This window comes from Balaenoptera physalus, assembly GCF_965194825.1.
Source record: "Balaenoptera physalus genome assembly, chromosome: 10".
Taxonomy (NCBI): domain Eukaryota; kingdom Metazoa; phylum Chordata; class Mammalia; order Artiodactyla; family Balaenopteridae; genus Balaenoptera; species Balaenoptera physalus.
This window is the reverse complement of record NC_138889.1, coordinates 69,554,712-69,582,542: the sequence shown is the minus strand read 5'-3', so window position 1 is coordinate 69,582,542 and position 27,831 is coordinate 69,554,712. Positions and strand designations below refer to the sequence as shown.

Genomic DNA, 27,831 nt, shown 5'->3' with positions numbered 1-27,831 from the left:
AAAGGAATAAAAATAGCCCAGAGTCAAAGATTGCACTGTTGGAAAATTGCCAAGCACCAGCTACAACTTCTCTCTGTGTCTCTCATTTTAAATTCCTAGAGAGAGTGTCGGGTTGGCTCAATTAGTCGACGACATGACCTCTGTTTGAGTCCAATCAACTGTGACTGGTCACACTGTCACCTGCCCAGTCATCAGGACTGGGGCTGGAATTGGGTTCAGATTTAAATTGACTGACATGTCTGGTATAGATGTCATGGAAGCTTATGATTTGTGGACAGTGGCCTGAGAAACGTGGCATCAGAAAAGGACACTTGTGCAAGAAGAGCCAGGAGGAGGGTGCACCCCGGGAGCTAGTCACCTGACCCTCTACAGGGGTCCCTCTTGTACTCAGAGGGTGGCTGGGGAAGAGGCATAGCTGTGGAGCCACCTGCAGTGGGGAAGGGGCTGCCCTAGGTTGCGTCCTCACCCCAACCCGGCCCTGCAACAAGGATTTGGGAGCAAATAATTCATTTGTGATGTGATCCCAGAAGCACGAGGAGGAAGTGGGAAAGTGAAGTGGAAAAGAAGAGAGGCAACAAAGGCTGTGCTCATGAGCAGGTTACTGCTAGGGACAACTAGGGCTCAATCCCCCTGGGGTCCTTGGAGAGAGACCGTCCCACTGAGGGGAGAGGGCACCGGGGTACTTACCCCCGTAGCCTGTCCTTCACTGGTTAAGGGTTGTCCCTGGAGCGCTCACTCCCTAGCACGTGGGGCCTGTGCAGACTGAGCACACTTCGGCAGCCAGAGAACGCTCTCGAAGAGAGACAGAGGTGGTTGTTGGCACATAAGGGAACGAATGCAGGTGACCTCCCGCTTAGGCCACGGGGAGATGGGCGTGGCCCCGAGAGCATCTATACAGGGGTCAAGACTGTTCAACAGAGGCATTCTCAAATCCCGACTCTGCCCTCCACTGAGAGTCTTGGGAAGTTATCTAGTCTTCCTGAGCCTCGGTTGCCCCACTTGTAAAGTGGGGGCCATTAACACCCATCTCACAGGGAGGTTGTGAGATGTAAGGCAATGATATACGTAAGCATTTAGAACAACTTCTTGTTCTACTGGGTACTCAATTACTGGTACCTACTATCATCAGCACCACTGTCATTGCAGAAGAGGAAAAGAGAAGTGGTTCTTTTTTTCTAATGGACTGTGATTTGTATCGAGAGAAAACAATATTGCTCATTAAATCCATTGACTTAATTAGATGGAGGCAGAAGAGGCTGCTGCTAAAACGTCATCAGAAGTGAACCTGGCACGCTTACCTCCCAGCTATCACAATGAGACCAACACGGAAACCAAGGTTGGAAATAACACCATCCACGTCCACCGAGAAATTCACAAGGTAAGGGCGGTCGTGGCCGGCACTTCCTCCTTTCCTCATCACCCGGTCCCATCAGAGGACTAGGGTCTTGTTTACATATTTGATATACAAGCCAAAAAATACAAATGAGGATGGTAAAGTACATGTTAAAAACCAGAGGGATTGAGGGAGCTATTTAAAGGGGAAATATATGTATCAAAAACATAAATTGCTTTTGTATTTAAGCAGTAAATTTAACTCTACTCTTCCTGCCAGTCCAATTGCAAAGGAATGTTCAGGGATTTTTATCGTTTGGGAAAAGGAAGCAAACAAGTGTTTAGAGAGATACTTTCCTAGTATCGAATTTGAGGAATTTATTTCACAGGTTTTTATCTGTGTTTCAGTGGTGAGTTGAAATAGAGTTCATGCTGTAGTGAATAGATCTTCACCATTTCCTTAGGAGGAGCGCAAATGTGATATACTCAGTCTTCAGAAGAAGAAGCCTCTATTGCCAGGAGATGAAATATTCTTTCGTTTGCTGGTTATCCATTCAAAATTCTACAGCAGAGTGTTTCCTAACCTACCACACATCTTAAGTGTCTCTTGGTCCAATATCTTGCACGAAGAGCAAGCAGGTTTGTTCTCAATCTGACTTGAGGAAGAAAATGTTGCAAACCTAGAGGAATGTGACATTAGCTTGCCCCTAGTGTGAGATGTCTCCGATATGAGTTTGGCAGGACTTTGGGAGCAAACCACGTGGCCTGTGTTCTCTTGAAGAGAGTCTGGTGTGCAGATGTTCAGCGTCGTTGTTAGAGGCTGTAGAGTTGACCTTCTGTTGTGAACATCAAGGAGCTTGACCTCTGATCTCATCTCAGTGCCTACATGCAAGGCCATGACAGCTCTCACAAAAGAGCCCTGCTTTTGTTCAAGTGCCCAGGTAATGGGTTGAAACAATAGCACTTCTGTGCTATAGAGGATAAAGGGGTCAATTTTCATGGGCTGTTGCCTTGACTATAAAGTAGCCTCTGTGTGGCTCTTCTGCTACATACTGATGCCCCAGCTCCAGACTGTACCCCCCGCATAAATAAATGAGCCACCTGCCAAACAGAATCCTCTCGCATTGCTTGTCTGAAGACTGGAGAATGTTTCCAAAAGGGATTGTTTTATTCTTGTCAAAACCAATATTAAGTCATCCTTTCTGAGAATAATCAGCCAGTAGTTTCAGCTGCTTCTTAAATTTTCTCCTTGTAGATATCAGAACACCCAAACGTGAGTCCTACCAGTAACTAGTGTGATTTTGAAAAAATTACTTCAATTTCATGACCCTCACTAACTGCGTTTAGCAAATAGGGATATCAACATCTACATGACGGTATTATGGGGGTCCAATAACTTAAAGTATGTGAGAGTCATTGTAAACTATGAAGTGCTATCCAGCAGCAAATTCTTCTTCTTCTTCTTGTTCTTATGGTAAAGTTACGGTATCCGCACGGTGTGGTAGTTCTCGAGTGGGTTCCATGGAGCTCCTGTCCTGTGTGATGCTTTATGAAAGAAGGGCTCAGTGGTGAAACATGTTTGGAAAACATTGTACATATTTCTCTTCCTAGAGATACAAAAATGCACCTTAGTATAATAAAGGTTCTGAGAAGTCCTGCAACCTATACATATAGGACTGTACAATTTAAAAAAATATAACATTGGTTAATCCTGTAAAAATTGGGCATAAAGGAAGAAGACATCATCTCTTTGCCGGAGAGAGGAATTATTTAGATAAAAATAAAGTATGTTGATAAAGACATGATCCTTATCTCCTCAGAACTGGAATTAGAACTAGAATTTGATCCACTATTGCGCATTAGCCTAAGAGTTTCCACTTCGTTTTGGCTGCAGATGCCTGTGACATTAGAGCTGGCAGGAACTTTAAAGATGACCTAGAAATGAGAAAACTGTGAATCAGAGAATAGAAATGATTTGTTCCAGGTTACATACTAGACGGTCATTGGTGTCTGAGGCAGGGCTCAAAGAACACAGGTCTCCTAGCTCCTGGGCTTCTTTCTGTCTTTTTATCACCAACACAGAGGTTTGACATGGCCTTGGATGGGGTGGGAATAGCCTGGGTTCCACGTCAGGTTTCTAAGGCTCAGCTTTGAGGTGCCTGCTCCTGTTTACAGAAGGCAGACAACAGATAGGGGAATACAGGGCCGGGCCTCCCATTGTACTTAAGCACTTTTTTGATGAAACAAGACAGTTCCCCAGAATCAGGAAGGGGGGCAGCTGTAGCTAAAACCTGCTTCCTTCAATACCCAGACCTGTAGTTGAAAAGAAAGCTGACACTGAATTTCAAGTAAATGAGCCCCGAGAATGATAAAAATAGCTAGCGCTGAATATTTGCGAGGTGACAGGCTGTGTGCTGTGTGCTTTACACAGACCTCCTTGGCCCTCCTCCTAGCAGCCCCATGCTGTAGGCTCTGTTACATCTCCTATCGCTGCACCATCTGACGCTGCTGGTGGAGCTCAGAAAGAAAGGGGGACAAGACTCCCCTGGTGGTCCAGTGGTAAAGAATCTGCCTTCCAACGCAGGGGACGTGGGTTCGATCCCTGATTGGGGAACTAAGATCCCACATGCAGCGGGGCAACTAAGCCCGCGTGCTACAACTACTGAGCTCACGCGCCTCAATGAGAGAGCCCGCGTGCTGCAAACTACAGAGCCCACGCGTGCCACAACTAGAGAGAAAACCCACACGCCACAACTAGAGAGAAGCCCGCGTGCCGCAATGAAAGATCCCGCATGCTGCAACTAAGACCTGAGGCAACCAAAAAAATAAAGAAAATAAATATAAAAAAAATAAAATGCATTTAAGAAGAGGGGAGGGAGTGGGCATTCTGTCTACTTTGACAGGTGCTCCTGCTTCAGAAAATAGCAAACAACAAAACAAAAAAACAACCTGTGGGATTTGTCCAGAATTCCTCCTATTTCACATTCACTGTACTTGTTCTCCTATAGATCACCAACAACCAGACTGGACAGATGGTCTTTTCAGAGACGGTCATTACGTCAATGGGCGATGAAGAAGGCAAAAGGAGCCACGTGAGTGGTCATCTTCCCCGTGCTCGCACCCGAGGCACACACTCCTTTGCTGAGCCTGCCAAAGCTGACCCAGACTTCAGAGTGGGTGCAGGAGGGAGCTGGCTCCCCTGCACCTCTCCTGTTTCGTTTCTGCCAAGATTCCCCAGTGCCTACATTTCTGGCCAGACAGCTGCAGTCTGGTAACAGGCTCTACCTCCATATGCACTTTGCCTCGGAAATGGCAGGACACATTCAATTCAGTTGTCATTTGCATGGCTGAGGCTCAGCCTTGGAAGGGAAACACTGAAGTATCGGGTGCATTGGTCAGGGTCCCTGGTGACAAGACGTGGTGCATCCGACCTGAAAATACCCTAGAACCTCTGGCGTGACCCACGTCATTTAGGATCCCAGCCCTGGTCTGGCAGTTTGAGAGCAAGAAAACCTTAAGTGGAACCCAGTGGCCCATTGGAAAAGTGTCCTCCTGCTCCAGGCTTCACGCTGGGCCCCTTGTGATTGCACCCGCTACTCAGTGGCCTGTTGCTCAGTCCAAAGGTGGGCTGCTTTTTAGAGAATTATAGATTCTGAACATTGAGAGAGACATCATTTCACAGAAGAAAGGCCTGGCATAGGTTGGGGGATGACCCAGGCCGAGTCACTGGTGTCCAGATTCCCAGATGAGAGGTGACGCAGCTGCACCTTATCTTTGCAAAGAGGTGGCTGGTTTCAGGTGCAGAGGCCTGGTGAAGAGTGGACAAGGCAACTGCCATGTGACATGGTCCATTGTAAAAAGTGCCTGCTCTATGGGGCCTGCGAGGGCCAGCCTCTCTGTGCCCAGGCACCTTATGCAAACTTCCCACTGCACGTTCTTCCTCTCTGAGGTGTAGAATGCACCCCCAGCCTTCTGAGGGGATCCAGGATATTCCCTCACCCCTTGTGGCCTTATCACAGGAAAAGAAGCAGTGTACCCATAATTGTTAGGTGGTGTTGCTGTGGTTGGTAGTCGATGGGTCCTTTTTTTTTTTTTAATATTTATTTACTCATTTACTTTTATTGAAGTATAGTTGATTTACAATGTTGTGTTAGTTTCTGTTGTACAGCAACGTGATTCAGTTATACGTATACATATATATATTCTTTTTCATATTCTTTTCATTATGGTTTATTACAGGATATTGAATGTAGTTCCCCGTGCTATATAGTAGGACCTTGTTGTTTATCTATTTTATATATATATTAGTTTGTATCTGCTAACCCCAAACTCCTAATTTATTCCTCTCCCACCCCTTTCCCCCTTGGTAACCATAAGTTTGCTTTCTATGTCTGTGAGTGTGTTTCGTAAATAGGTTCATTTGTGTCATATTTTAGATTCCACATGTAAGTGATATCATATGGTATTTGTCTTTCTCTTTCTGACTTACTTCACTTAGTGTGATAATCTCTAGTTGCATCTATGTTGCTGCAAATGGCATTATTTAATTCTTTTTTATGGCTGAGTAGTATTCCGTTATGTATATGTACCACACCTTCTTTATCCATTCATCTGTCGATGGACACTTAGGTTGCTTCCATGTCTTGGTTATTGTAAATAATGCTGCGATGAACATTGGGGTACATGTGTCCTTTTGAATTATGGTTTTCTCAGGGTATATGCCCAGGAGTGGGATTGCTGGGTCATATGGTAGTTCTATTTTTAGTTTTTTAAGGAACCTCCATACTGTTCTCCATAGTGGCTGTACCAATTTACATTCCCACCAACAGTGTAAGAAGGTCCCCTTTTCTCCACACCCTCTCCAGCATTTGTTATTTGTAGACTTTTTAATGATGGCCGTCCTGACTGGTGTGAGGTGGTAGGTACCTCACTGTAGTTTTGATTTGCATTTCTCTAATAATTAGCAATGTTGAGCATCTTTTCATGTACCTCTTGGCCATCTGTATGTCTTCTTTGGAGACATAGGTCTTCTATTTAGGTCTTCTGCGCACTTTTTAATTGGGTTGTTTTTTTGTTATTGAGTTATATGAGCTGTTTCTATATTTTGGAAATTAAGCCCTTGTTGGTTGAATCTTTTGCAGGTATTTTCTCCCAGTCTGTAGGTTGTCTTTTCATTTTGTGTATGGTTTCCTTTGCTGTGCAAAAGCTTATGAGTTTGATTAGGTACCATTTGTTTATTTTTGCTTTTATTTCCATTGCCTTGGGAGACTGACCTAAGAAAACATTGGTACAATTTATGTCAGAGAATGTTTTGCCTATGTTCTCTTCTAGGAGTTTTATGGTGTCATGTCTTATATTTAAGTCTTTAAGCCATTTCGAGTTTATTTTTGAGTTTGGTGAGAGAGTGTGTTCTAACTTCATTGATTTACATGCGGCTCTCCAACTTTCCCAACACCACTTGCTGAAGAGACTGTCTTTTCTCCATTGTATATTCTTGCCTTCTTTGTTGAAGATTAATTGACCATAGGTGTATGGGTTTATTTCTGGGCTCTCTATTCCATTCCATTTATCCATATGTCTGTTTTTGTGCCAATACCGTGCTGTTTTGATTAGTGTAGCTTTGTAGTATTGTCTGAAGTCTGAGAGGGTTATGCCTCCAGCTTTGTTCTTTTTCCTCAGGATTGCTTTGGCAATTCTGGGTCTTTTATGATTCCATATAAATTTTAGGATTATTTGCTCTAGTTCTGTGAAAAATGTCATGGGTAATTTGATAGGGATTGCATTAAATCTGTAGATTTCTTTGGGTAGTATGGCCATTTTAACAATATTAATTCTTCCAATCCAAGAGCATGGGATAGCTTTCCATTTCTTTGAACATCTTTAATTTCCTTTATCATTGTTTTATAGTTCTCAGCATATAAGTCTTTCACCTCCTTGGTCAGGTTTATTCCTAAGTATTTTATTTTTTTGATGCAATTTTAAAAGGGACTTTTTTTTTACTTTCTCTTTCTGATATTTCATTGTTAGTGTAAAGAAATGCAACCGATTTCTGTATGTTAATCTTGTATCCTGCTATCTCGCTGAATTCGTTTATCAGTTCTAGTAGTTTTTGTGTGGAGTCTTTAGGGTTTTCAATATATAGAATCATGTGATCTGCATAAAATGACAGTTTTACCTCTTCCCTTCCAATTTGGATATCTTTTATTTCTTTTTCTCATCTGATTGCTGTGGCTGGCTAGGACTTCCAATACTATGTTGAATAGAAGAGGTAAGAGTGGGCATCCTTGTCTTGTTCCAGATTTTAGCAGGAAGGCTTTCAGCTTTTCACCGTTAAGTATTATATTGGCTGTGGGTTTGTCATAAATAGCGTTTATAATGTTGAGATATGTTCCCTCTCTGCCCATGTTAGTAAGAGTTTTTATTACGAATGGACGTTGAATTTTGTCAAATGCTTTTTCTACATCTATTGAGATGATCATGCAGTTTTGTCTTTTCTTTTGTTTATGTGGTGCTGATTTGCATATGTTGAACCATCCTTGTGAGCTTAGGATGAATCCACTTGGTCATGGTCTATGATCTTTTTTATGTGTTGTTTGATTCGGTTTGCTAATATTTTGTTGAGCATTTTTGCGTCTATATTCATCAAAGATATTGGCCTGTAATTTTCTTTTTTGGTGGTGTCTTTGTCTGGTTTTGGTATCAGGGTGATGGTGGCTTCATAGAATGTCTTTGTTTGGGAGTGTTCCCTCCTCTTCAGTTTTTTGCAAGAGTTTGAGAAAGATTGGTAGAAATTCTTTTCTGTATATTTGGTAGAATTCGCCTATGAAGCCATCTGGTCTGGGACTTTTGTTTGTAGGAAGTTTTTAAATTACCGATTCTATTTCATCTCTAGTGATTGGTCTATTCAAATTATCTATTTCTTGATTCAGTTTTGGTGGGCTGTATGTTTCTGGAAACTTGTCCATTTCTTCTAGATTGTCGAATTTGTTGGCATATAACTGTTCATAGTATTCTCTTATGGCTTTTTGTATTTCTGTGGCATTGGTTGTTATGTCTCCTCTTTCATTTCTTATTTTATTTGGGTCCTCTCTTTTTTCTTCTTAGCGAGCCTGGCCAGAGGTTTGTTGATTTTGTTTACCCTTTCAAAGAACCAGCTCTTGGTTTAATTGATTTTTTTTCTATTGTTTTTTTAATCTCTATTTTATTTATTTCCTCTCTGGTCTTTATTATTTCCTTCCCTCTGCTGACTGGATGGGTTCTTTTTGCTTGTTTTGGCACAGTGCTCAGACATTTACTGCAGGCTGGGGGAGTCCAGTCAGCTTTGTGTGGTGGTGATGACCCCCCATTCAAGGGACCTGGGAGCTGATGGAGGGTAAGCCGTGTGGTGAAATGAAGAGAGACTTAGTGGCAGAGGCTGGAAGCATGAGTTTGTCACATATAAACTAGGTCACCTCACTTCCCTCATCTTTAAATGAGGCAATGATTTTCACCATCTCTCCCAACTCTGAAAGTACAGAAGCCTGTGACACAAAGATAGGATTGACCAAGGTCAGGAGGGAGGAGAGACCAGCTTTTGAAGGTGGGGAGAGAGAGAGAGAGAAGAGAGAGAAGAAAAAAAACATAAAAATAGAAAAAAAAACCCAGACAGACAGATGGTACCAAGAGGGAAAAGCTTTAGAATATTCCAGATTTAAGTCTCTGTGATAAGGCAGCGGAAACACAACTCTCAAGGCTGTGAACTACAAAAAAAAAGCTTTTGTGTTCAAGAAAAAAAGGTGTATGATTGCATGATAGTATAGTTTTGCTCTGGAGAGCTTCCCAGAGCCCAGAGGGCAACAGCACTGCTATGAGCACCTCTGTACCTGCTGGAGACCCAGGTGCACATGCCATGCTCCCCGCTCTGCCCTCCGAGTGAGGCAGCTGTGTCAGGCTTTGAGCCCTGTGGCGGGGAGAACCAAGGCTCTGAGAGTGGTGGGTGACTGAGAGACCACACCTCAAAGATGCCAAGAGCGTGCGCGGCTCAGGGAGCAGCTGCCTGCACTTGTGTGCTGCCGCCACTTGAGTTTGTGCCAGTTTTCCTGAGTCTGCACGGCCCGTGTGTCCATGTTCCAGGCTCAGCTGGGAGGCCCAGAATCCCCATGCCTGCAGATGTAGGTTCATACGTTGATCATGAACCCCTGTGTACAATGGTCCTGAGAATGCAGGAGAGTGACAGGGAGAGACATATCCAAGAAATCCAGAAGGTAGAGCCTCACTGAGTTTTTCCAGATTCCTGCTCAGGCCCTTGGAATCTTAACTCAGCAAGTTTCTCTATGAGAATGAGCTCCAATTTGATTGGCTAGAAGGGTGACCTGGGGCATCTGATGCTTGACTAGCCAGTGCCTGGTGAATCCCATGGGTCTTTAGAGAACAGCCTGGAGACTTTGCAAGGCATTTGTGAAAGGGAGGTCATATGGCAGGAACGGTGGTGTGTTACCTCACTACAGAGCCTTGCTTGTTGTCAAACGCCTTGCCAGCAGTCAGAGAAGCAAGGTCTGGTTTCAGATGCCCACAGAATCCTTCCATTCGAATCCTCTTTGGTTCCTGGGTTACCATTGTCCCGACACAACTGAGCTGGGACTCAAGCATAAAGAGACGTGGAGCTCCTTTTTCTGAGTGGGAAGCCGTAAAGACTAGATTGCCTTCAAAGGCATGAGAACAACCGAACGTCATCACCCACCGTCCCGTTCCACAGTTTGGCAATTTAATGATTTTTTACAGTTGGCTCTGGAAAATGCGTTATGTGCCAATGAGACATTCTCTTAAATGGAAAAGGGAGGCTTGCCACTCAAAGGGACAAAAATCATATGCTGTTCCAACCTTAAGCTACTATAAATAGGAGCTAAATTTTCAGGATTTAAAACTCCCAGATGAATTCAATTAAAAATATTCACCAAGCACCCCATATTTTCCTTTCTTCAAATGCTGGGATGTGTATTCATATGTATGGTAACCCGAGGAGGCCCACGGAAAGTCACAGACAGTAACACTATAGACCCGTCTAGAAAACCTAACACAGTACGTGCAAGGCATGGGTCCGTTTTTGCTCTCACATGCGAAAGGGGAAAAGGACATGTTGTCTTATTTCACCTGAGCGCCCCGGCGATGGTGATGTGGTCTGACGTCTTTCTGTGAGGCTTTTGTGTGGAGCCCTCTGCCTCTCCCCTTCATGGGCCACTGGGTGGGCTGACCGGTGCTGTGCTACTTTTGCGCAAGGGGTTAGGAGGAAAGTGGCTTGTTGGAAGCTAGAGAGCAGACAAGCCATTATGCACACATGCAAGGCTTTTGTTTATAACCATGTCCCCAAATATGATGGATCTGGCCCAATTAGCCAAGGCACCATTCTGAAGGGACGCGTCCTCTCATTAAAATACAGCTCAGAGCAACAGAGCTTAACACGTGCATTTGTTGTCTTTTCTGTTTTTACATTAGAATATGATATAAAAGAGCAGGTCTGTTTGTTTCTCCAGCCGAACATACCTTATTTGAACCTACAGGTTCAATCACATACAACCAACTCCAAGATATTGCTGGAGACTTCTGAGGGCCTAGGTAGACAAATTTCACTACCCAAAACACCCAGATAGTCGTGATTTGAGTAACCCCGCGACTTCCTTGTCCAAGAGAGTGGTCAGGGCAGACAGCGGACTGTGGGCAATGACAATGGAATTCTCCACTAGTATGAACTCAGTGTCTTCTCTGCTGCGAGGATGCTTTATGTTGAAGTCTCGGGGAAGAGGGATGGTAAGCTGTGGCTGAACTTCTCCAAGATTTGTTTGTTTGTTTTGCATTGAACAGCAAACATCCTGTTACTTCAAAGCCCAGAGAGACCCAGTAAGAGAGTGGGCAGAGAAAGCGAGTTGAATGGCCTCTTCCCCTTTTAGTCCTTGGGTTCTCCTTGTCCCCAGCTTGTTCATTCATCACAGAGTAAATGCAGGTGTGGTGTCAGCTTTGTCTGCTCCCTCTGCCCTGATTTCTGAGGCTGGAGTCACCCTTGTCAATTTCATGGACTTGCACAGGGCACCATGCTAGGGAGTCACTGGGGTTTAGTTTAACAGAAGTGCATTGGTGGAGGGCATGGGTTCCTTAGAGCACGTCAGTCAGTTCCCAAAGGCCCAGCCTCCTGGAGAGTCCTGCTGGGGGTGTGGTAGCGGGCAGGGGTGTGTGGCCAAGTCCCAGAAAATGCAGCCCTTCCCTATCGGTCAGTCTGGGGGCAGAATGAGGTCTGAACAAGATGTGAGGCCCACCTGGGTTCAAAGCTGTCCTGACCCTCACAAGCTCTCTGTGATTCAGTTTCTTTCTTTATTCAGTGACGCTAATAATCCCCGGTTCACAAAATTGGGTGAGAGTCTTGTAAGGCAAGGTTTATAAAAGCTCTTTGTATAAGGCTCATTATTATTGACAAGTAATTAACACTGGGTTCTAACTGGCTTCTCCGCTGGTTCCCATCAACCTACTGCAAAAAAAGAGTGAAATTTCCCTGGAGGCTGAGGCTGTGTTTCAGGACTCCACGGGCCTCTTCCCACTGATGTTTGTGGCCTTGGGCTAAGTTCTCTAGAGCTCTGCCTCGCCCTCTTGAGTAATGCATTTTGCTAGAAACTCTGTGCTCCCTGCCTCAAGCCTGACTCACCCTGCACTTCTTGTCGTCATGAGTCATAAGTGTCTGGTTTGGGTGTTGGGGATACAAATAGAAGGAAGGATGGGCCTAATGAATGATAAGAAGCATAGGTGATGGTCAGGTGCTGACAAGTTCCAGGATGGGGCCAGGTTGGCAGGACGTATCTTGGTTTCTATAGAAAACAACACACTTGTGGTTCTAAGAGTGATGGCAGAGTCTCGTGTGAATGTACAGTTCCACAGTCCTATAACCAGACACTTGGGTCCATTTGTGTTTCTAGATTTATATTTTGCATTGGTTTTGTCATTTCTGGCCACGTATAAGGCCCTCATGCCTTAATCCAGTAGGAAAACATTATAGGAACAATTGAAGAGCTCTGGATCATTCTGAGAAGTGGATAAGCAATCCCCAAATAAATAAAGTTGTTGTGGGTGAGCAGTTTTTAAGGAGTAGGCGTTTTTTTTGAGCTATAACCTGGCTATATTAAATTGTACTCTCCTCAACCTAAATATCCTTCAAGAAGGAATTCGTGATTCCACATGCAAAATCAAAATACTGTGAAGTTGATAAACCAGTTTCATACAGGTTGCATATAAGTTGGTATAAAAGGATATCTTCAATAAAATGTTAAGTGAAGAAAAAGCAATTGTAAAGCAGTATATTTACTATATATTTAAGATATACTTTATATATACAGTTTATAAAAGATCTCATTTTTAGAAAAAAAGTATGCATTAAAAAGCTTGGCAAATTGTACACAAAATCATTACTAGTAGATATCTCTGGAAGAATTGAACTTTGCAGAGACTTTTCCTTTGTAGAACTCTGTATGTTTTGAGTGTTTTAAGAAGAGCGTTTGAACTATTTACAATTTTGCTATAGACATCTATCTATATTTTTGAACAATATTGCCAGTGTTTCTTTGTGTAAAACCTGGAAATTAAATTGCTGTGTCAAAGGGTGTGCCTATCTAAGATTTTGAGAGATGTTGCCCAATTTTCCTCCCGAAGGTTGTACTATTTTTGCTCCTAGCAGCAATTTCTGAGATAATTTCACCAACCCTCCCTCACCTACAGTGAGTGTTATAGTGGGTGACCACCTATATTTTCTTTTTGTTTCTATTTCTTTGATTATTAGTAAGGTCAAGGGGAATGGCTGTTTGAGAATTGTAAGCTGTAGCAAACAAGAGCGTGGTCCACAAATTTATCTCATCCCTTCCTCTCTTCTTCAGGGAGAAGGGTCAGTTTTGCATTCCAGGCTGGTCCCAAGGCCAAATACCATCTGGCCCAGTGTGGCACAGATTAGGAAGGTGTGAGGTTCCAGCAGGAGCTATCTGTGCATTCTGTGTCCACCGTGATGGCTGAGGGGCTGCAAGTCACACCGGGGAGTAGGTGATGGTGACATGCAGGGTGCTGCTGCCACCCCTGTAAACACAAAAAGGCAGGCACTCCCTCCTCCCTTCTTTGGCCACTTTCACAAACACCCCAAAGCTTAGATGCCCTCTGAGAGGAGAAGCACTTTAGCGGGATGGGTAAGGCTTGGGCCCAAGGAGAGCTGGCTCAGCGTGCAACTCTACTGCTATTAGCTGTGTGACTGGTGAAATCCCTTAACTGCTCTGAGCCTTAGTTTCCCCACATGTAAAGTGGATTCATCAGAGTACCTTCCATATAGTGTTTCATGAGGATAAAATAAAACAATCCAGGTAAAAAAAATACCAGACAGCGCCTAGAACGTGAGCATACGCAGTCAGTAAATGTCAGCTGTTTGTTGTTATCATTATCTGATTACCCCCAAACCATGGCTGTCAGAATTCCCCGTGTTAATTATTCAGCTCGTCCATTTATTTGCACGTTCGTTGAGCACTTAATGTGTGTCTGGCAGATAAATGTAAAAGATGGTCCCTAACAGCAGAGAGGACGCAGGCTAGCGGTGGAACAGCAAAGTAAACAGGTCATTACAACATGGATTCACACGTGTTTCCTAAGGCAGTGGTGGACAGAGCACGGTGGGAGCATTGTGTGAGTGCTGGATGAGGTAGCCAGGGAAGGTGTTGTCAGGAAACTATCCTTCTTGGTTTCTGGAGTTTCTGCACATTTTATAAGCAGAGGCACTAATTGCCCTTTGGTTTCAGACTGTCTTTTCCAGGATGTTTGTACAGCAAGCAGCCTTGGAAGACAGACAGCTGTCCCTCCTTGGCAGAGGGAAGGTTTGCTTGCAGTCCATTATATGAGACTTGGGTGCTCTAAGCCTGACATTCCTCAGCTGTGATGCACACCTACTGCACACACTGGATCCACCTGGGCCCTTCCATGTTGCCCCCTGGGACTTGGGGGTGGGGGGAGCTGTCACAGACATGAAGCTCATGCTGCTTCTGTGCAGTCAGCAATGAAGCCCTTTGTCTCTGACCCAGGAGTCTGACTTCTCTGCTGGCAACCATGAAACTGTGGAAGGCTCACTTGTCCCCTTGCAAGTAAAGTCTCAGACCCTTCACACATTTTGGCAGGCTTCCTGGAAGAGGTGGCAGTTGAGCTGTGTTTCGAACGGTGTCGAGGAATTCTCAGTTGTGAGGAGGAAGGGCATTCCTTGCAGAAGCATTCTTTGTTCACAGTCAAGGAGGCAGGTGGAGCTGGAACATGTCTGAGGAACACTACATAGTTTAGAATGCCAGAGGTGGAGGCGTGCTTGGGGGAGTAGCAGATGAGGCTGGGGAGAGGCAGGAATTAGATCAGGAAGGGTTTCAAGAGCCCAGCCAACTCCTAGTTGGAAATACATGCTGAGTTAGGAACATACCCTGCTTCGGTATAGTATAGGGAGGCTCCACGCAATCCCCAGGATAAAGAGCCAGGAAGTCGTGGTTTGGACGACAGAGATGTTGGTGGGGACAGGATTTTGCTTAATCCTGCTGAAACTCGAGACTGAGTCGTCTGTGCCCTGCAAAAAAGCCTGGCTTCGGGGCTTGGAGTCTGGAAACTGTTACTTAGAAATGGAACACGCTGCTTTTGCTTGGTGCCAGTAGGCAGGTCAAATAAACGACAGTGATTGAACCTGAAATCTCATTAGGCTGACGCTGCAGGGCAAGCCTATTTCTCCTATTCCTGTGGCTTCTGAGTAGCCCGAGCATGTCAGGGGCTGAAGAGCTCCCTGTGCAGGTGGGTGGCTGTCCCTGGCTACTAGGGCCTGGGGATCCTTCTAGACCAGCCTGACTGTAAGGTCTGCAGCTCTGCCCGTCCTTGATCTTTGGCGTAGTTCTGAGAAACTCACAGAGCCTGTGAGTCCATATCATTTTATTTTAAAAATAACATCAAGGAACACAACATTCCCTTGTTTGGTCACTGAGACTCAGAAAGTGATCAGATTAGCCATCCTCTCTCCAAAGCCACGTATTTCTCCTTTTCAGGGTAAATCCTGGTAACCGATCAGACCAGCTCATCAGTGCGGTGATGTCATCCAGTACTCAGTAATAATTACTGATCATAATGACAATAACAGTAATAGACGATGATGAACATAAGAGCTGCCATTGATGGGGCCCCTGCTGTGTGCCAGGCACTGTGCTTGGGATCTGGCCAGCTTCCCTTCACATACTCCACACAACAACCATGCAGGGCACATACACTCTTGATCCTATTTTATAGATGAAGTAACTGAGGCTCAGAGAAGTTAAACAGCAGAGCTGGGTGGAAAGCCAGTACTAAGAGAAAAAACAAACAAATTACTTAGGTCTTATCCATTGCCAAACCTTTCAAACACATGTTCTTAATGGAACATTTAAAAAATTGTGGTAAAAAATAAATAACATAAAATTTACCATCCCAATCATTTTTATGCATGTAGTTCAGTAGTAAGTGTATTCACATTGTTGTGCAGCCGGTCTCCAGGACTCTTTTCATCTTGCAGAACTAAGACACTGTATGCATTAAATGGTAACTCCCCGTTCCTCCCTCTCCCTGGCAACCAACCTTCTACTTTCTGTCTCTATGAATCCGACTATTCTACATACTTCACATGAATGGAATCATAGTGTATTTGTCCTCTTGTGATTGGCTTATTTCACTTAGCATAATGTCCTCAAGGTTCATTCATATGGTAGCATGTGTCAGAATTTCCTTCCTTTTTGCTGAACAGTATTCCATTGTGTGTATATTTTCATTCGTCTGTCAGTAGACACTTGGGTTGCTTCCATCTCTTGGCTGCTGTGAATCATACTGTGATGAACATGGGTGTAAAAATCTCTCTTTGAATCCCTGATTTCAATTCTTTGGGGTATATACCCAGAATGGAATTGCTGGATCATATTGTAATTCTATTTTTAATTTTTCGAGGCACTGCCATACTCTTACACAGCAGCTACACCCTTGTACATTCCCACCAGTGGAGCATGAGACGGGGATGTTTTGCTACCTCTTGGTTTCCATGACTGTAGGCACGAGGGAAGCTAAGGGCCCAATGTAAGCTGAAGGGTTGTACAAAAATCCCTGGGCTCTGCTGCCCTAGGTCAAGGCAGTGCCTTACCAACACTGGTCCCACCAGTAGCCTCTGCAGTATGGCAGCCATTGTCTCAGGGGGTGTCTTTGAGGGGTACCTGACACCACTAACCAGAGGTGTAAGTAAACACTAACTCATGCCCCCCTCTAGCCAACATGCTGAAAACTTCCCCCTGTCCCCGGCTGGGTGTAGGCAGGCTCAGGCTGCATCCTCGTAAATTCATTTCTAGGATCCAGAGATGTGGTTTTCCTGATCGTTAGGAATCTCCTTCCCATCCACACCCTCCTTGGTGAGATCCTGCACCATGTCTCCTGAAAGAACCCCTGAGGCTTCGGGGAGCTCCCACTTTCCTGTCAGGGCACTGCAGACTCCTGGGGGCTCTGGCGGGGGCTCGGGCCTCCGGGGAGAGGGTTTTGTGCTGGTCGGGAGGGCTTCCTGGGAGGAGGACCAGAGGACAGGGGCTCTGGGGTCAGAGGCAGAGCCAGTGGAAGGGAACTGGGTCAGGATGAAAGTTTGGGATGCAGAGGTATGTATTTAATGCTCTCAGGGAATTCACAGTATGCCCCAAACCTGGTGAGCTGAGCTGGTCTCCCAAATCAGGCAGGAATGTCTTCTCTTGGTCCTATGCCCAGCAGACTGTAGGAAAAATGATGGATGAGGATTGAGTCATCTAAACGTTTGCCCAGATCTCATCGCTCTGTCTAGACCCACTGTCAGTTTCATTTTTCACCTCCACCTCCTGGAAGAGGAAGAATAAACAAGACGTGTGGGTACGTTTTCTGGGAGCACAGAGCAGTGGGGTTTGGGGTCTGAAGCGCCACAGGTTGGGATCTCTGCTCCCTGGGCAGCTTCCCCTGCTGCTCTGAGCACTGGTTCCTGTCCCATGAGAGGAGGAGTTAGCGACTGCCCTAAGGGTGTTTCAGAAGGAAGAGACAGTGTATGGAAGGTATCTGGCACTTAATAGATGCTCAATACAAATAGAGTCTCCTTTCTGAGCTCATTTCCTGGGCCTCTAGGAGCAGTGATTTACCAAATATGAGGGTGATACATTAGTACCTGTATTTATTTTGTTGTAAGTTTGCTGTCCCTTGAAACCCAGTAACTGAGAAACTTTCTCAGGTGATACTGGCTAAGGTGCTAGACCAAACAGATGAAAAAGCTGTTGTGTGAAGACAGGCCTTGTGCCAAAGGTAAGTAAAGCAAGATTTCACTGAGTCACAGGATTATAAATGGCAGGATTCACGGGGTCCTTTGAGTTCCTGTAGACCAGGGTTGAAAACATGGGGCACATACACTGCCATCCTCCCCACTGCCGCACCCATAGCAGACACGGCTAATCAATTGCAGTTATTTCCTAATGAGCCCAGCTAGAGCTTCAGAATTTGAGATAACACAGCACTTCAAGCAGCCATTGATAATGGAGTTTCCTGTTGGGGAAGCAGGGCGTTGGTGTCACCGGTTTTGTGATATCTAATAAGATTAGTAACCGGGGAGATGGCCTGCCTAATGCTGAGAAGATGGTGATGACTGCTGGGGAAGGGGCTTCCCAGGTTCAGGGAGCAGCATCAGAAGTTGATGAAGTGGTGGCCGGGAGAGTATCTAGAAGACTGTGAGCCCTGGGAAGGCAGGGGCTTCGTCCTGTTTAACACGGGATCGGCGCTTAGTAGTTGAATGAACAAATTTAACAGATGAAAGCTGTATGACCAAGGAGTAAGCTGGGTACTATAAACAGAAGCAGCAGTCCTTGAAGATAAGATCCAGCAAAGAGCTACAAATACGTAGATGAGTTTTATTTGCTTGAAAAAATGGTCCTCTTTGTGTTTTTCTTGCCTTCATTCGTTCATCTACATTATTGAGCACCTACTGTTTGCTGGGCTGTACACCAGGTATCTTTAAATCTTTTATTTTCTAATTTTTATAATACTGAGAAGTAGGTTTTTTTTGGCTGCGTTGGGTCTTCATTGCAGCACATGGGCTCAGTAGTTGTGGCATGTGGGCTCTAGGGCGCATGGGCTTCAGTAGTTGCAGCACACGGGCTCAGTAGTTGTGGCACATGGCCTTAGTTGCTCCATGGCATGTGGGATCTTCCCGGACCAGGGATCGAGCCCGCAGCCCCTGCATTGGCAGGTGGATTCTTAACCACTGCGCCACCAGGGATGTCCCGGAAGTAGGTATTATTTTACAGATGAGGACACTGGAGTTTAGAGAAGTTAAATTCCCAAAGTCATGGTAGATGGTTGAATGGTAAAATGGGTTCCTATTCCTCTGAAACCAGATATAAACTGACCTTTTCAATAAAAAGATATATTTCTGATAGAAAAAGTCATGGAAGCTTGCAGCCATAATTTGGGGTGGTTTTGAAGAGGTTATCACGAACCTTCCACCACCTAGTTCCATTCCTGTCATTTATATCAAGAGTCATTGAACACCCCCCCACCAAATGTTCAAAATGAAGAATCAGAATCACAAAAGGACCACTGCATGGCCATAAACACAGGGCTCTTTCCCTCCCAAGAATGGCAGAGCCCCTTGGGGGTCACTGGGAGAGGCTATCAGGGTTAGGAAACTGTAGAATCTCTCACCCAATTTCTTCTGCTCTCGCCACTGGTCGGGTATGAGACCCATGCCCCTGAAGGGGAACATTCTAAACCACCGAGGAGGAGCATTTTAAGTGGGTGGCAGGCACCTGTATTTGAAGTTTGGCCACTGACACATTTCAATGATGTGATGTGGAAAATACAGCCACAGTCTGAATTTTCCACAGTCTCATAATTCATGGCCTCCCAGAAGAGGAAGCACGTACAAAAAGCAGAGAGAGCCCACTGCCTGGTGAGTAGCAGTCAGGGTGGAAAAACATCTTGCCTTGCAGACTGAGGAGGCCTGCTCCCCAGGCCAGTGGGTCCCTGGTGGCTCAAAGTGGCCAGGGGCCAACAGACCCCATCCCTCTCAGGCCCTGCAAGAAGCAGGCCATAGGGTCAGCCTCCCACCCCCCTCCCAGCAACCTTTTGCTTTTCCCATTGCTTTGGGGTCCTGTTTTTTCCCCATGATGTCTGCAGGGACCTCCTTCCCCAGGGAGAACACACGCCCTGCAGAAAGGCTAAATCAAAGTCATGCTTGGTGCCTGCCTTGGCGGAGCTGTTCCCCTCCCCGCCAGCTTTGCTAGGATTTGGAGGGTGAGAGAAAGGGAAGAGAACTAATATTCATCGAGCATCTACTATGTGTCAGGTACTGTGGACCATTTCATAGAAGTGATTTTCCTTAACTCTAACCAAACCCACCTAAAACAGGGGGTACCAGCCCCGCTTTAAAGATGAGGAAGCACAGAGTGACTTGCCAAGGTTGTACACGGGGTCTCGGCTTGGAGAGCTGGAGCAGACCCGGTGATGGGGGTGGATTCCTCGGCACCGGCACCTTGGCAGGCAGCGCTGGGGCCATCATGATGATGGGTGGCTCCAGGGTGTCTGGGGCAGAAAACCTAGGTGTGCCCAGACCACTCTCCCTAGACCACGGCCCATGGCCTCCCCCTTAGAGCTGTAGCTTTCTGTGTCCCCTGCCATCGCACGAAGATGAAGCAAAATAAGATGAGGCCACTTGAGCAGAACGAGGTCAGAGCATGTGTTTTTCCACGACAGAAACATATTAAGGCTTTTTCCAAGCTCATTAGCACAAATGGTTCAACTTGGAAGGTTTAACAATTCCACAAGCCCCTTTTTCAGTCCTCACTGTGGTGAACTTTGTGGGGATTGTTGGGGGGAGGGAAAGCATAATTGCTGACAGCAGGGAAGAGGCCAGGACCAAGGGCTTTAGAAACCCATTTGAGGCCCAGGGGGGATGCCAGGCTGCTTTCCCATCCAAAGGCCTGGCAGTTGCCTGGGGAAGTGACTTTTTCTGCATGGGGGGGACAACTTTGTTTTCTGTTACTTTACATTTTCTTCATCTTTTTTTTTTTTTTTTTTAAGAACTTGAAGGAATCCTTTGAGATGTATCTTTTAAAGAGGGTGCTAGATGGGAGGCACTAAAGGAGTAGCCCTTAACCTTGGACATGCATTAGAATCACCTTCTTAACCTGGATAGAACTCATGGAAAAGAAGCGCACTTTGATTTTCACCAGCTTTTAAATTAAAGTGGCACTTCCTTCAATCTTGAAAGTAGGCAACAAACCACAGTATCATTAGCAGTTCCCTTGTTACTGGTAGCAGTCAGGCATATTTTTTTTTTTTTTTTTTTTTAGTCAGGCATATTTTTGTGCTCTCTCACCACTGTTGCAGATGACTTGAAACAGCATTTACACTCATCACTACTTAGAAATTAAGGTTATTGTCAGACCAGCCAGTAGGTCTTACTGCTCAGTGTGTTAATAAAGAAGCCCATAAAACACTGTCTCTCTCTCTCTCTCTCTCTCTCTCTATATATATATATATATTTTAGTTTTATTTATTTATTTATTTTTGGCTGTGTTGGGTCTTCGTTTCTGTGCAAGGGCTTCCTCTAGTTGCGGCAGGTGGGGGCCACTCTTCATCGCGGTGCGCGGGCCTCTCACTATCGTGGCCTCTCTTGTTGCGGAGCACAGGCTCCAGACGCGCAGGCTCAGTAGTTGTGGCTCACGGCCTAGTTGCTCTGCGGCATGTGGGACCTTCCCAGACCAGGGCTCGAACCCGTGTCCCCTGCATTGGCAGGCAGATTCTCAACCACTGCGCCACCAGGGAAGCCCTCAAAATATTTTGATAACTGTATTTCAGTGCAATCATTTTCCTTTGTAGTCTTGTGTCTTTTCCTTTATTTACCTAATGCATTATTCTGAGAAGGGATCTGTAGGCTTTGTTAAGCTGTCATAGGAGTCCATGGCGTGAAAAATGTTAAGACCCCTTGTTTTTAAAAAGGCCAGGGGACAGTGCCCACACTGGGGCCTCTTAGTCGTTCAGAGTTAGACGTGGCCTCCCTGGCAGAGGGAAGGTTGTTGAAGGGGATCTGTCCGTTGCATTCCCTGGAGTGGGATCGCCCCCATTGTGGATGGGACGTGACCTCCAGACCCCAGTAATGCCAGCCTCCGTTCAGGTATTTGAAGCCTAAGGGCTCCGCAGACCTGTTCGCAGGAAACTGAAGTTAGAAAAAATTCTTATCACTGGCTTTGCGGGGCCCTTGAAAATGCAGGGTCAGGGTCCATCTCAGAGTTGGAATGTGCAGGTGGTCCCAGATCTGCCGTTTGACACCAGGTGGGCCAGGTGGGAAGCCTGCAGACCCCTGCAGCTTAGGGTTCCGGTGGAGGCGAATCTTCCTCTGGGAAGGCCCGAGGCCCTGGCTGGGGCTTGGCAGCCTGAGCCACCTCCTGACGTATCTCCGGACTTCCGCCTCCCTCTGAGGCCTTTTTCACCAGTGGATCAGCTTGAGGACACAGACAGGACGTCCCATTGGAGATTTTTGATGTTTTGGGAGGGATCATACACCCCCCCGTAGTCTGTTCTTCCTTGGAGAAGACTTGACCCGCTGTCCTGCAGACTCAGCCTGAGCCGCTGGGATGGACAAAGAAGAGAAGGAAGACGAGCTAGTCTTCACCACCCCCAGTTCTCTCCAGCACGCGCACCTCGGGACCGAGCCTCAGAATGCTTTACTCTGAGAAACTGGATCTTACGTAGGCACCCTCTCCAAGGGCTAAGAGTGTTCTGGGACATGACACATTCATGACTTTCTTCCCAAGGCAAAGGAAAAACAATTTGAAGGGGTTGGGTTAGGCCGAGTCAGCTCACTAACTCATGCGAAAAGAGTAAAAAGAAACCAAGTGAGTAAATATGAAGAGACTCCATCTATCCCCAGTGATGGAGGGAGGGTCTTAAATAGAATCAAAATGTAACTGAGCAGTAAAAACACTCTCAGAACCTACTAGCTTACTTACTGGAAAGCCTAAGCAGTCAGTCATACCCTGCCCCTGAAACCTACTCTGTTCCTACTTCATCTCCTGCATTATCCTTTCCTGTGAATGAATGAAGGAATCACACGATCGTGTGAACCATACCGGTCTTAGCTGGGTGCAGGTAAATGTGAATGTGATTTAAGTTTCATCCTGGTAATTGCTTTGTTTGAAAGCGAGGTGATTTCACTAGGGTCTGTATGAGGAGTTGTGTGAGGGTGGGGACACAGATCTCTGGTCCCCACAGGCCCTGAGTGGATCCCACCCACTGCAGCCACCTGCGAGCATCCTTCTCGCCTGTGACTGGCACTGGCCTTGGCCTCCCCTAGTCACAGACGCACGAAGGCCCAGAACACCTCTGCCATGGCAACGGCTCGCTGCCCTCCATGGCTGAATGTTATTTGTCTGGGGCAGATGCCAGCACCGAGGGGACCTCTGATTCTGGTTGCAAGTGTCCCAAAAAGTGGCCAAGGCCCCAGCAGGACTGGAGCCGAGGGGATACAGAATGTGCATGAAGACGTGAGCCACACAGCAGTTTCAGCCCTGAACCAGGAAAGGAGGAAGAGGAAGGTGATGGAGATTTGCCCGAGGTGGCTGAGTCTGTGGCTGAGGGGACAGCAGCGGCAGTGCTGTGGACCAGTGCCAAGAAGCTGGTGGAAACGAGGACCGAGACGTGCCTTCCCATAGACACTCCTGTCATGACTCCCGGGAGCTGGCTCCTGGGAGACCTTCCCTGACACCCAGATCCCTCTCCCCGGGAGAGCCCATTCTCTGCTGCAGGGAGGGCTGCTCACGGTTCCCCGAAGGCGTCTCCTCCTGTGTCTCCTTTGAGGCCCCCGATGCAGTGGAGTCCAGGGGCGCTCCTGTCTCCTGGGACACAGCACAGCCCTGGTGGACCCACCATCACGTCCCAGATGTTGCTTCCGGTGGCCATTCATTGCTCAGAATGTTTATGTTAAAAGAGAGAAGGTATAAGACCCTTGCCGTGGACTTCCCTGCCAGTACCACGGGGTCCAGGCTGGGATGGGGGGGGGGGGTGGCCTCTGCCTCAGAGACCAACCAGGACCACAGGGAGCTGTCAGCAGCTACTTTGGAGACTCACCACCAACAAGGGTTGACATTTTATGAAAAACCATGTGGATTCATAGGAATTCTAGCTCTGCTGGACTCTTGAACAGTGAGCGGAGATGTCCAGCCAAGGAAAATGACATCAAACCTGTCTGTCTTGGAGAGCAGCCAAGAAGACCGAGGAGGCCATAGCCTGGCCAAGGCCAGAGAGGGTCAGAGTGGAGACGAAAGAGTTCACAAAATCAGCCACCAAGCAGGTGACCAAGCAGAGGGATATGGAGTTGGCCTCCTCGCTCTAAACAACTGCCCGAGACGGCTGAGGACACAGCCTGCCATGCTTCCTGTCTGCCTACCAGCAGGGGAGTGAGCCCTGTATAGACACCGGCATTACCCACTGAGACGTGAGATCATCACCAGGGTGCCAGGCGGGAAGATTGGCAGGCAAAGGGCAAGTTTGGGATGTAATGTGCTTGGGTGATCTGTTACCCCAGTCTCCACGGTATAAAACAAATCATTTGTTACGCTCGTGGATTAGGGGCTAGGAATTTGGACAAGGTTCAGTGAGATGGTTCATATCTGCTCCAGAGTCTGAGAGCTCTGACTTGAAGCCAGGGTGACTCAGTGGCTAAGGCTGGAATCATCTAGAAGCTCTTCATACTCATGCTTCTGGCTGTCACCTGGGACATTAGCTGGTGCTGCGGCCTCTCCACAGCCTGGGCTTCCTCCCAGCATGGAGCCTTGGGTCAGAGGGCAAGCATCTGAAGAGGGAAAGAGCCAAGCAGAAGCTGTGTTGCCTCTCATGACCTAGCCTTGAAAGTCATGCAGCATCACTGTATCAGATTCATTAAAAGGGAGCCTAGGGACTTCCCTGGTGGCGCAGTGGTTGAGAATCTGCCTGCCAATGCAGGGGACATGGGTTCGATCCCTGGTCTGGGAAGATCCCACATGCTGTGGAGCAACTAAGCCCGTGCGCCACAACTACTGAGCTTGCGCTCTAGAGCCCGCAAGCCACAACTACTGAAGCCCGTGCGCCTAGATCCCGTGCTCCACAACAAGGGAAGCCACCGCAATGAGAAGCCTGCACACTGCAACAAAGAGTAGCCCCCGCTCGCCGCAACTAGAGAAAGCCTGCGCACAGCAATGAAGACCCAACGCAGCCAAAAATCAATTAATTAATTAATTTTTAAAAAGTGAGCCTAGGTGCTCTCCTAGGTTGGATGGGATAGTTGAGGGACTGCCCTTTCAGTCTCCCCAACTACCTATTTCAAAAAACAATCCATAGATGCTATAAGTGCTCTGGTGAGACCAGGCCAGTGACTCAGGTGAGTTCTCAGAGGGCTTTGGGAATTGAGGCACATCCCGCCTTGGGTTGCCTAGAGACACAAATGACCAGCCAGCCACTGGTCACCTTGGCTGCTGCTGGACGGGGTCACTCCTCAGAGAGAAAAACCAATTACAGACAGTTGAAGCCTCCACAGCTTGAATCTTGGCTCTCCCAGTGTCAGTCTTGGCAAGTCTTATAAATGCCTGTTGGTCTTTGTAGCCCAAACGTATTCCTCTCTTCACCCGGCTTTCACTGGGGTGGATACTGAGGGCCAGGGGCACCCAGGAGACAGGCCCTCGCTGCCCAGTGGGGAGGGTCAGGGATGTGTCTGAGGAGGACACATTGTGTTGCTCCTTAAAGATGAATTGGCAGAGCAGGGAAGTGAGGGCATTCTAGAAGCAGTGACCAAAATTGGGTCTTGGGGAGGTCAGGAAATTGGACTGGAAAGCAGGTTGGGAACTGACCGTGAAGGGCTCTGTGTGCCGTGCAGAGATTGGACTCGGGTCATTGTAGGCAGAGAAGGTGGGAAGACAGTGAGTTACAAGATGGAGTGTCCTCAGGGTGAAATTCTCACTGGGACTCACAACCTGGGTGAATTTGCTAGGACCCTCGAGCCCTGCAGATCCAGACACTGGACATCCTTGGCCCTCTTGTGAACTGAACTCAGACCTCACTGATGTGTAGGTTATTAGTTTGCATGGGTGAGGAACATCTCTTTCCAGTGGCAGGAATGTTGGCGCCCCATCCAGGACACCCCCCATCTGGTGTCAGGGTCTTGAGGAGCCAGGTTGGTTGTCTGAGGGTTGCTGGGGGAGTGAGAATTCCAGCCAAGGGGGCAGTTCACGGTTCCAGGTGCTGCCTGGTGCAGGCAGAGAGCTCCCGGTGCCGGAACCTCAGGCCCCCATCTCTCAGGTCACAGGGGGACATACCTGTTTTTTATTCACTTCTCCCCTTGTCACACTTTGTTATTATGCCACCATCACAGATGCAGTCTGGCCATTCCCTGGGCCTGGAGGGCTGCCTGTCTCCTCCAATTTGGCAGTGATTGAATTAGTCCAACCTCAGCTTCCTCCAGGGCCCCTCTGCTGGAGCAGCTTTCAGAACAATTCTGGTTAGGCTCCTGATGACTTGGGCAGCAGGTATCTTCTGCACCAACCGTGTCCCGTGTGTATTTGGTGAAGGTCAGACCTTCAAAGTCGGCCTTTGGAATGGGAGGTAGGGGCCGTGCAGACTCAGAGCCTCAGAAACGTGGATGGGGAGAGGGTGGAGGGCTCATTCCACTGCTTCTAACCCAGGCGGTGACAACACTCAATTGGTTAGACACAGATTGGGCACGTGAATAAGTTTTTTTTGGAATTAAATATGGGTATAAATTCCCCAGAGGCAACATGGCTCAGGCTAAAAGAATGTGCTGGGAAGTTCCGTGAGTGTGGGGCTGCCTGTCTCTGTGGCCTGTCTGTGGGACAGGCTTTAGTCTGGAACACCCCTCTCCATCCTTGAGGACCTGTGGGTGTGACGGTCTCCCCAGAGGGCCCGAGGTCTGGGGGGGCCCAGACCTCTGGGGGGGCAGGAGGAGAGGAGAACTCCAGGACCGTGTCCTGAGTGATGTGGGCACCGAAGGCTCGGGGGTATGGTTCTCCACACCTGGTGTGCTGAGCCCAGCTGGGGCCGCATTTTCCTCTTTCACGGGCTTTGTGACTGGGGAAGAGATATTGGTGGGAACAGCCCCGGAGCCCCAGGCCTTTGCAGATGTTGGGACTTTAGGGTAACGATAGTTGGCGTTGGCTCCTGGCTCTGGCCTGGGTTTTTCCATCGGGCGATCCCTGCAGCGTGGGTCAGGCCACAACCCTGGGTGAGGTTTGCAGCTCAGGCTGAGAGTTTCCAGGGCAGCGTCTAGGAGAGGCTGGGGGCACCCTGCTGTGTTCGAGACAAATGTGCATGAGTGTCACAGCTCCTGCGATTGGCCTGGTCTTAAGGTCAAAAAAGGACTCTGAGGAACAGGGAAAGCTGACTTGGAGATCCCGTAGAAGGAAGGGGAGGCCGCCTGCCGCTGCTCTCAGCACCGCTCCCAGCCCTCTGGGAACCTGCACCAGGGCCCAGCCTTGGAGACCCTGCCCTGCCTTGCAGGCAGAGCTGGCAGCTCCCAGGCTCCCCCAGAGGCCTCCTGCCCCACACTTCTCCCTCCTGCCCCATGGCCTGGGCCCCCAGCCTGCCTGCTCCCTGGGGTCTGCCCTTTTCTCCCTAGAGCACTGGGTCAGGGTCAGATGGAACTCTTGGGCTGAGTGCCCCGCCCTACCACTTCTTACCCATGACCTTGGCAAGTGACCTCACTGCCTTGGTCTGTAAAGTTGGGCTTCTCTTGCTCACTTTGGAAGACGATGAGATGAGATGAGGGTTGCCAAGTGCCTAGCACCCAGGGTGATTGAATCGTGTGTCTCCTGGCCGCTTGCATGCCCTCTTGTAATTGGGCATCCCTGGGCCCCCTTGTACTTCTGTGCACCTGTCCTCCTCCCTCCTGTCTCCCCACAGCAGAGGGCTCCAGGGTGAAGCAGGAGGTTGTCTTGTGGTGATGGATGGAGAGCCCTGGCTAGACCTGACATTCTGGGTCTTCTCAGTAGGACAGGTATTCACTATAGAATGAGATCTACTGGCCTGAACTTAAGCTCAGAAGCTTACTCAAGGCTTCCCACGGTCACCTTTTGAGCTCCTGCAGTGAGTTAAGAGCGCAGACAGAGGTGCGCCCTGGGGGTTGAGTCCTGGGGGCCCCGGCACTGTTCCAAGAGCATGCACATTTTATCTCTTTTCATCTGTCCAACAGCCTCTTGAGGTTTCTCATTTTACAGACAAATCGAGGCACAGAGAGGCTCAGTAATTTGCCCAAGGTCACCCAGCTTGTAAGTGAACCTGTATTCAATTCCCGGCTTGGGCCCCAAAGCCTGCAGCTCACCCTCATGCCAACCCCAGGTACACTGGTGCCACGTGGCCTTGAGGGGCTGGAGGACATGGAGTAAGCAGAGTGCGTTGAGTGCAGCGACAGGGCCCAGAGAGGGAGGTGTGAGG

At 47.6% G+C, this 27,831-nt stretch overlaps 1 protein-coding gene across 4 annotated transcripts in view; it reads left to right on the top strand.

The window, feature by feature from the left end:
* The window catches only part of DKK3 (dickkopf WNT signaling pathway inhibitor 3), a 47,383-nt gene that overhangs the window by 5,961 nt on the left and 13,591 nt on the right, over nt 1-27,831 (top strand). For 2 of the 4 annotated variants that reach the window (XM_082478141.1, XM_082478143.1), the window contains exons 3-4: nt 1,241-1,378; nt 4,341-4,424. In XM_082478141.1, the coding sequence (XP_082334267.1) occupies nt 1,241-1,378; nt 4,341-4,424 (222 nt within the window). The remainder of the gene's footprint in view (nt 1-1,240; nt 1,379-4,340; nt 4,425-27,831) is intronic. The other 2 variants (XM_082478142.1, XM_082478144.1) reach the window with 1 other exon arrangement.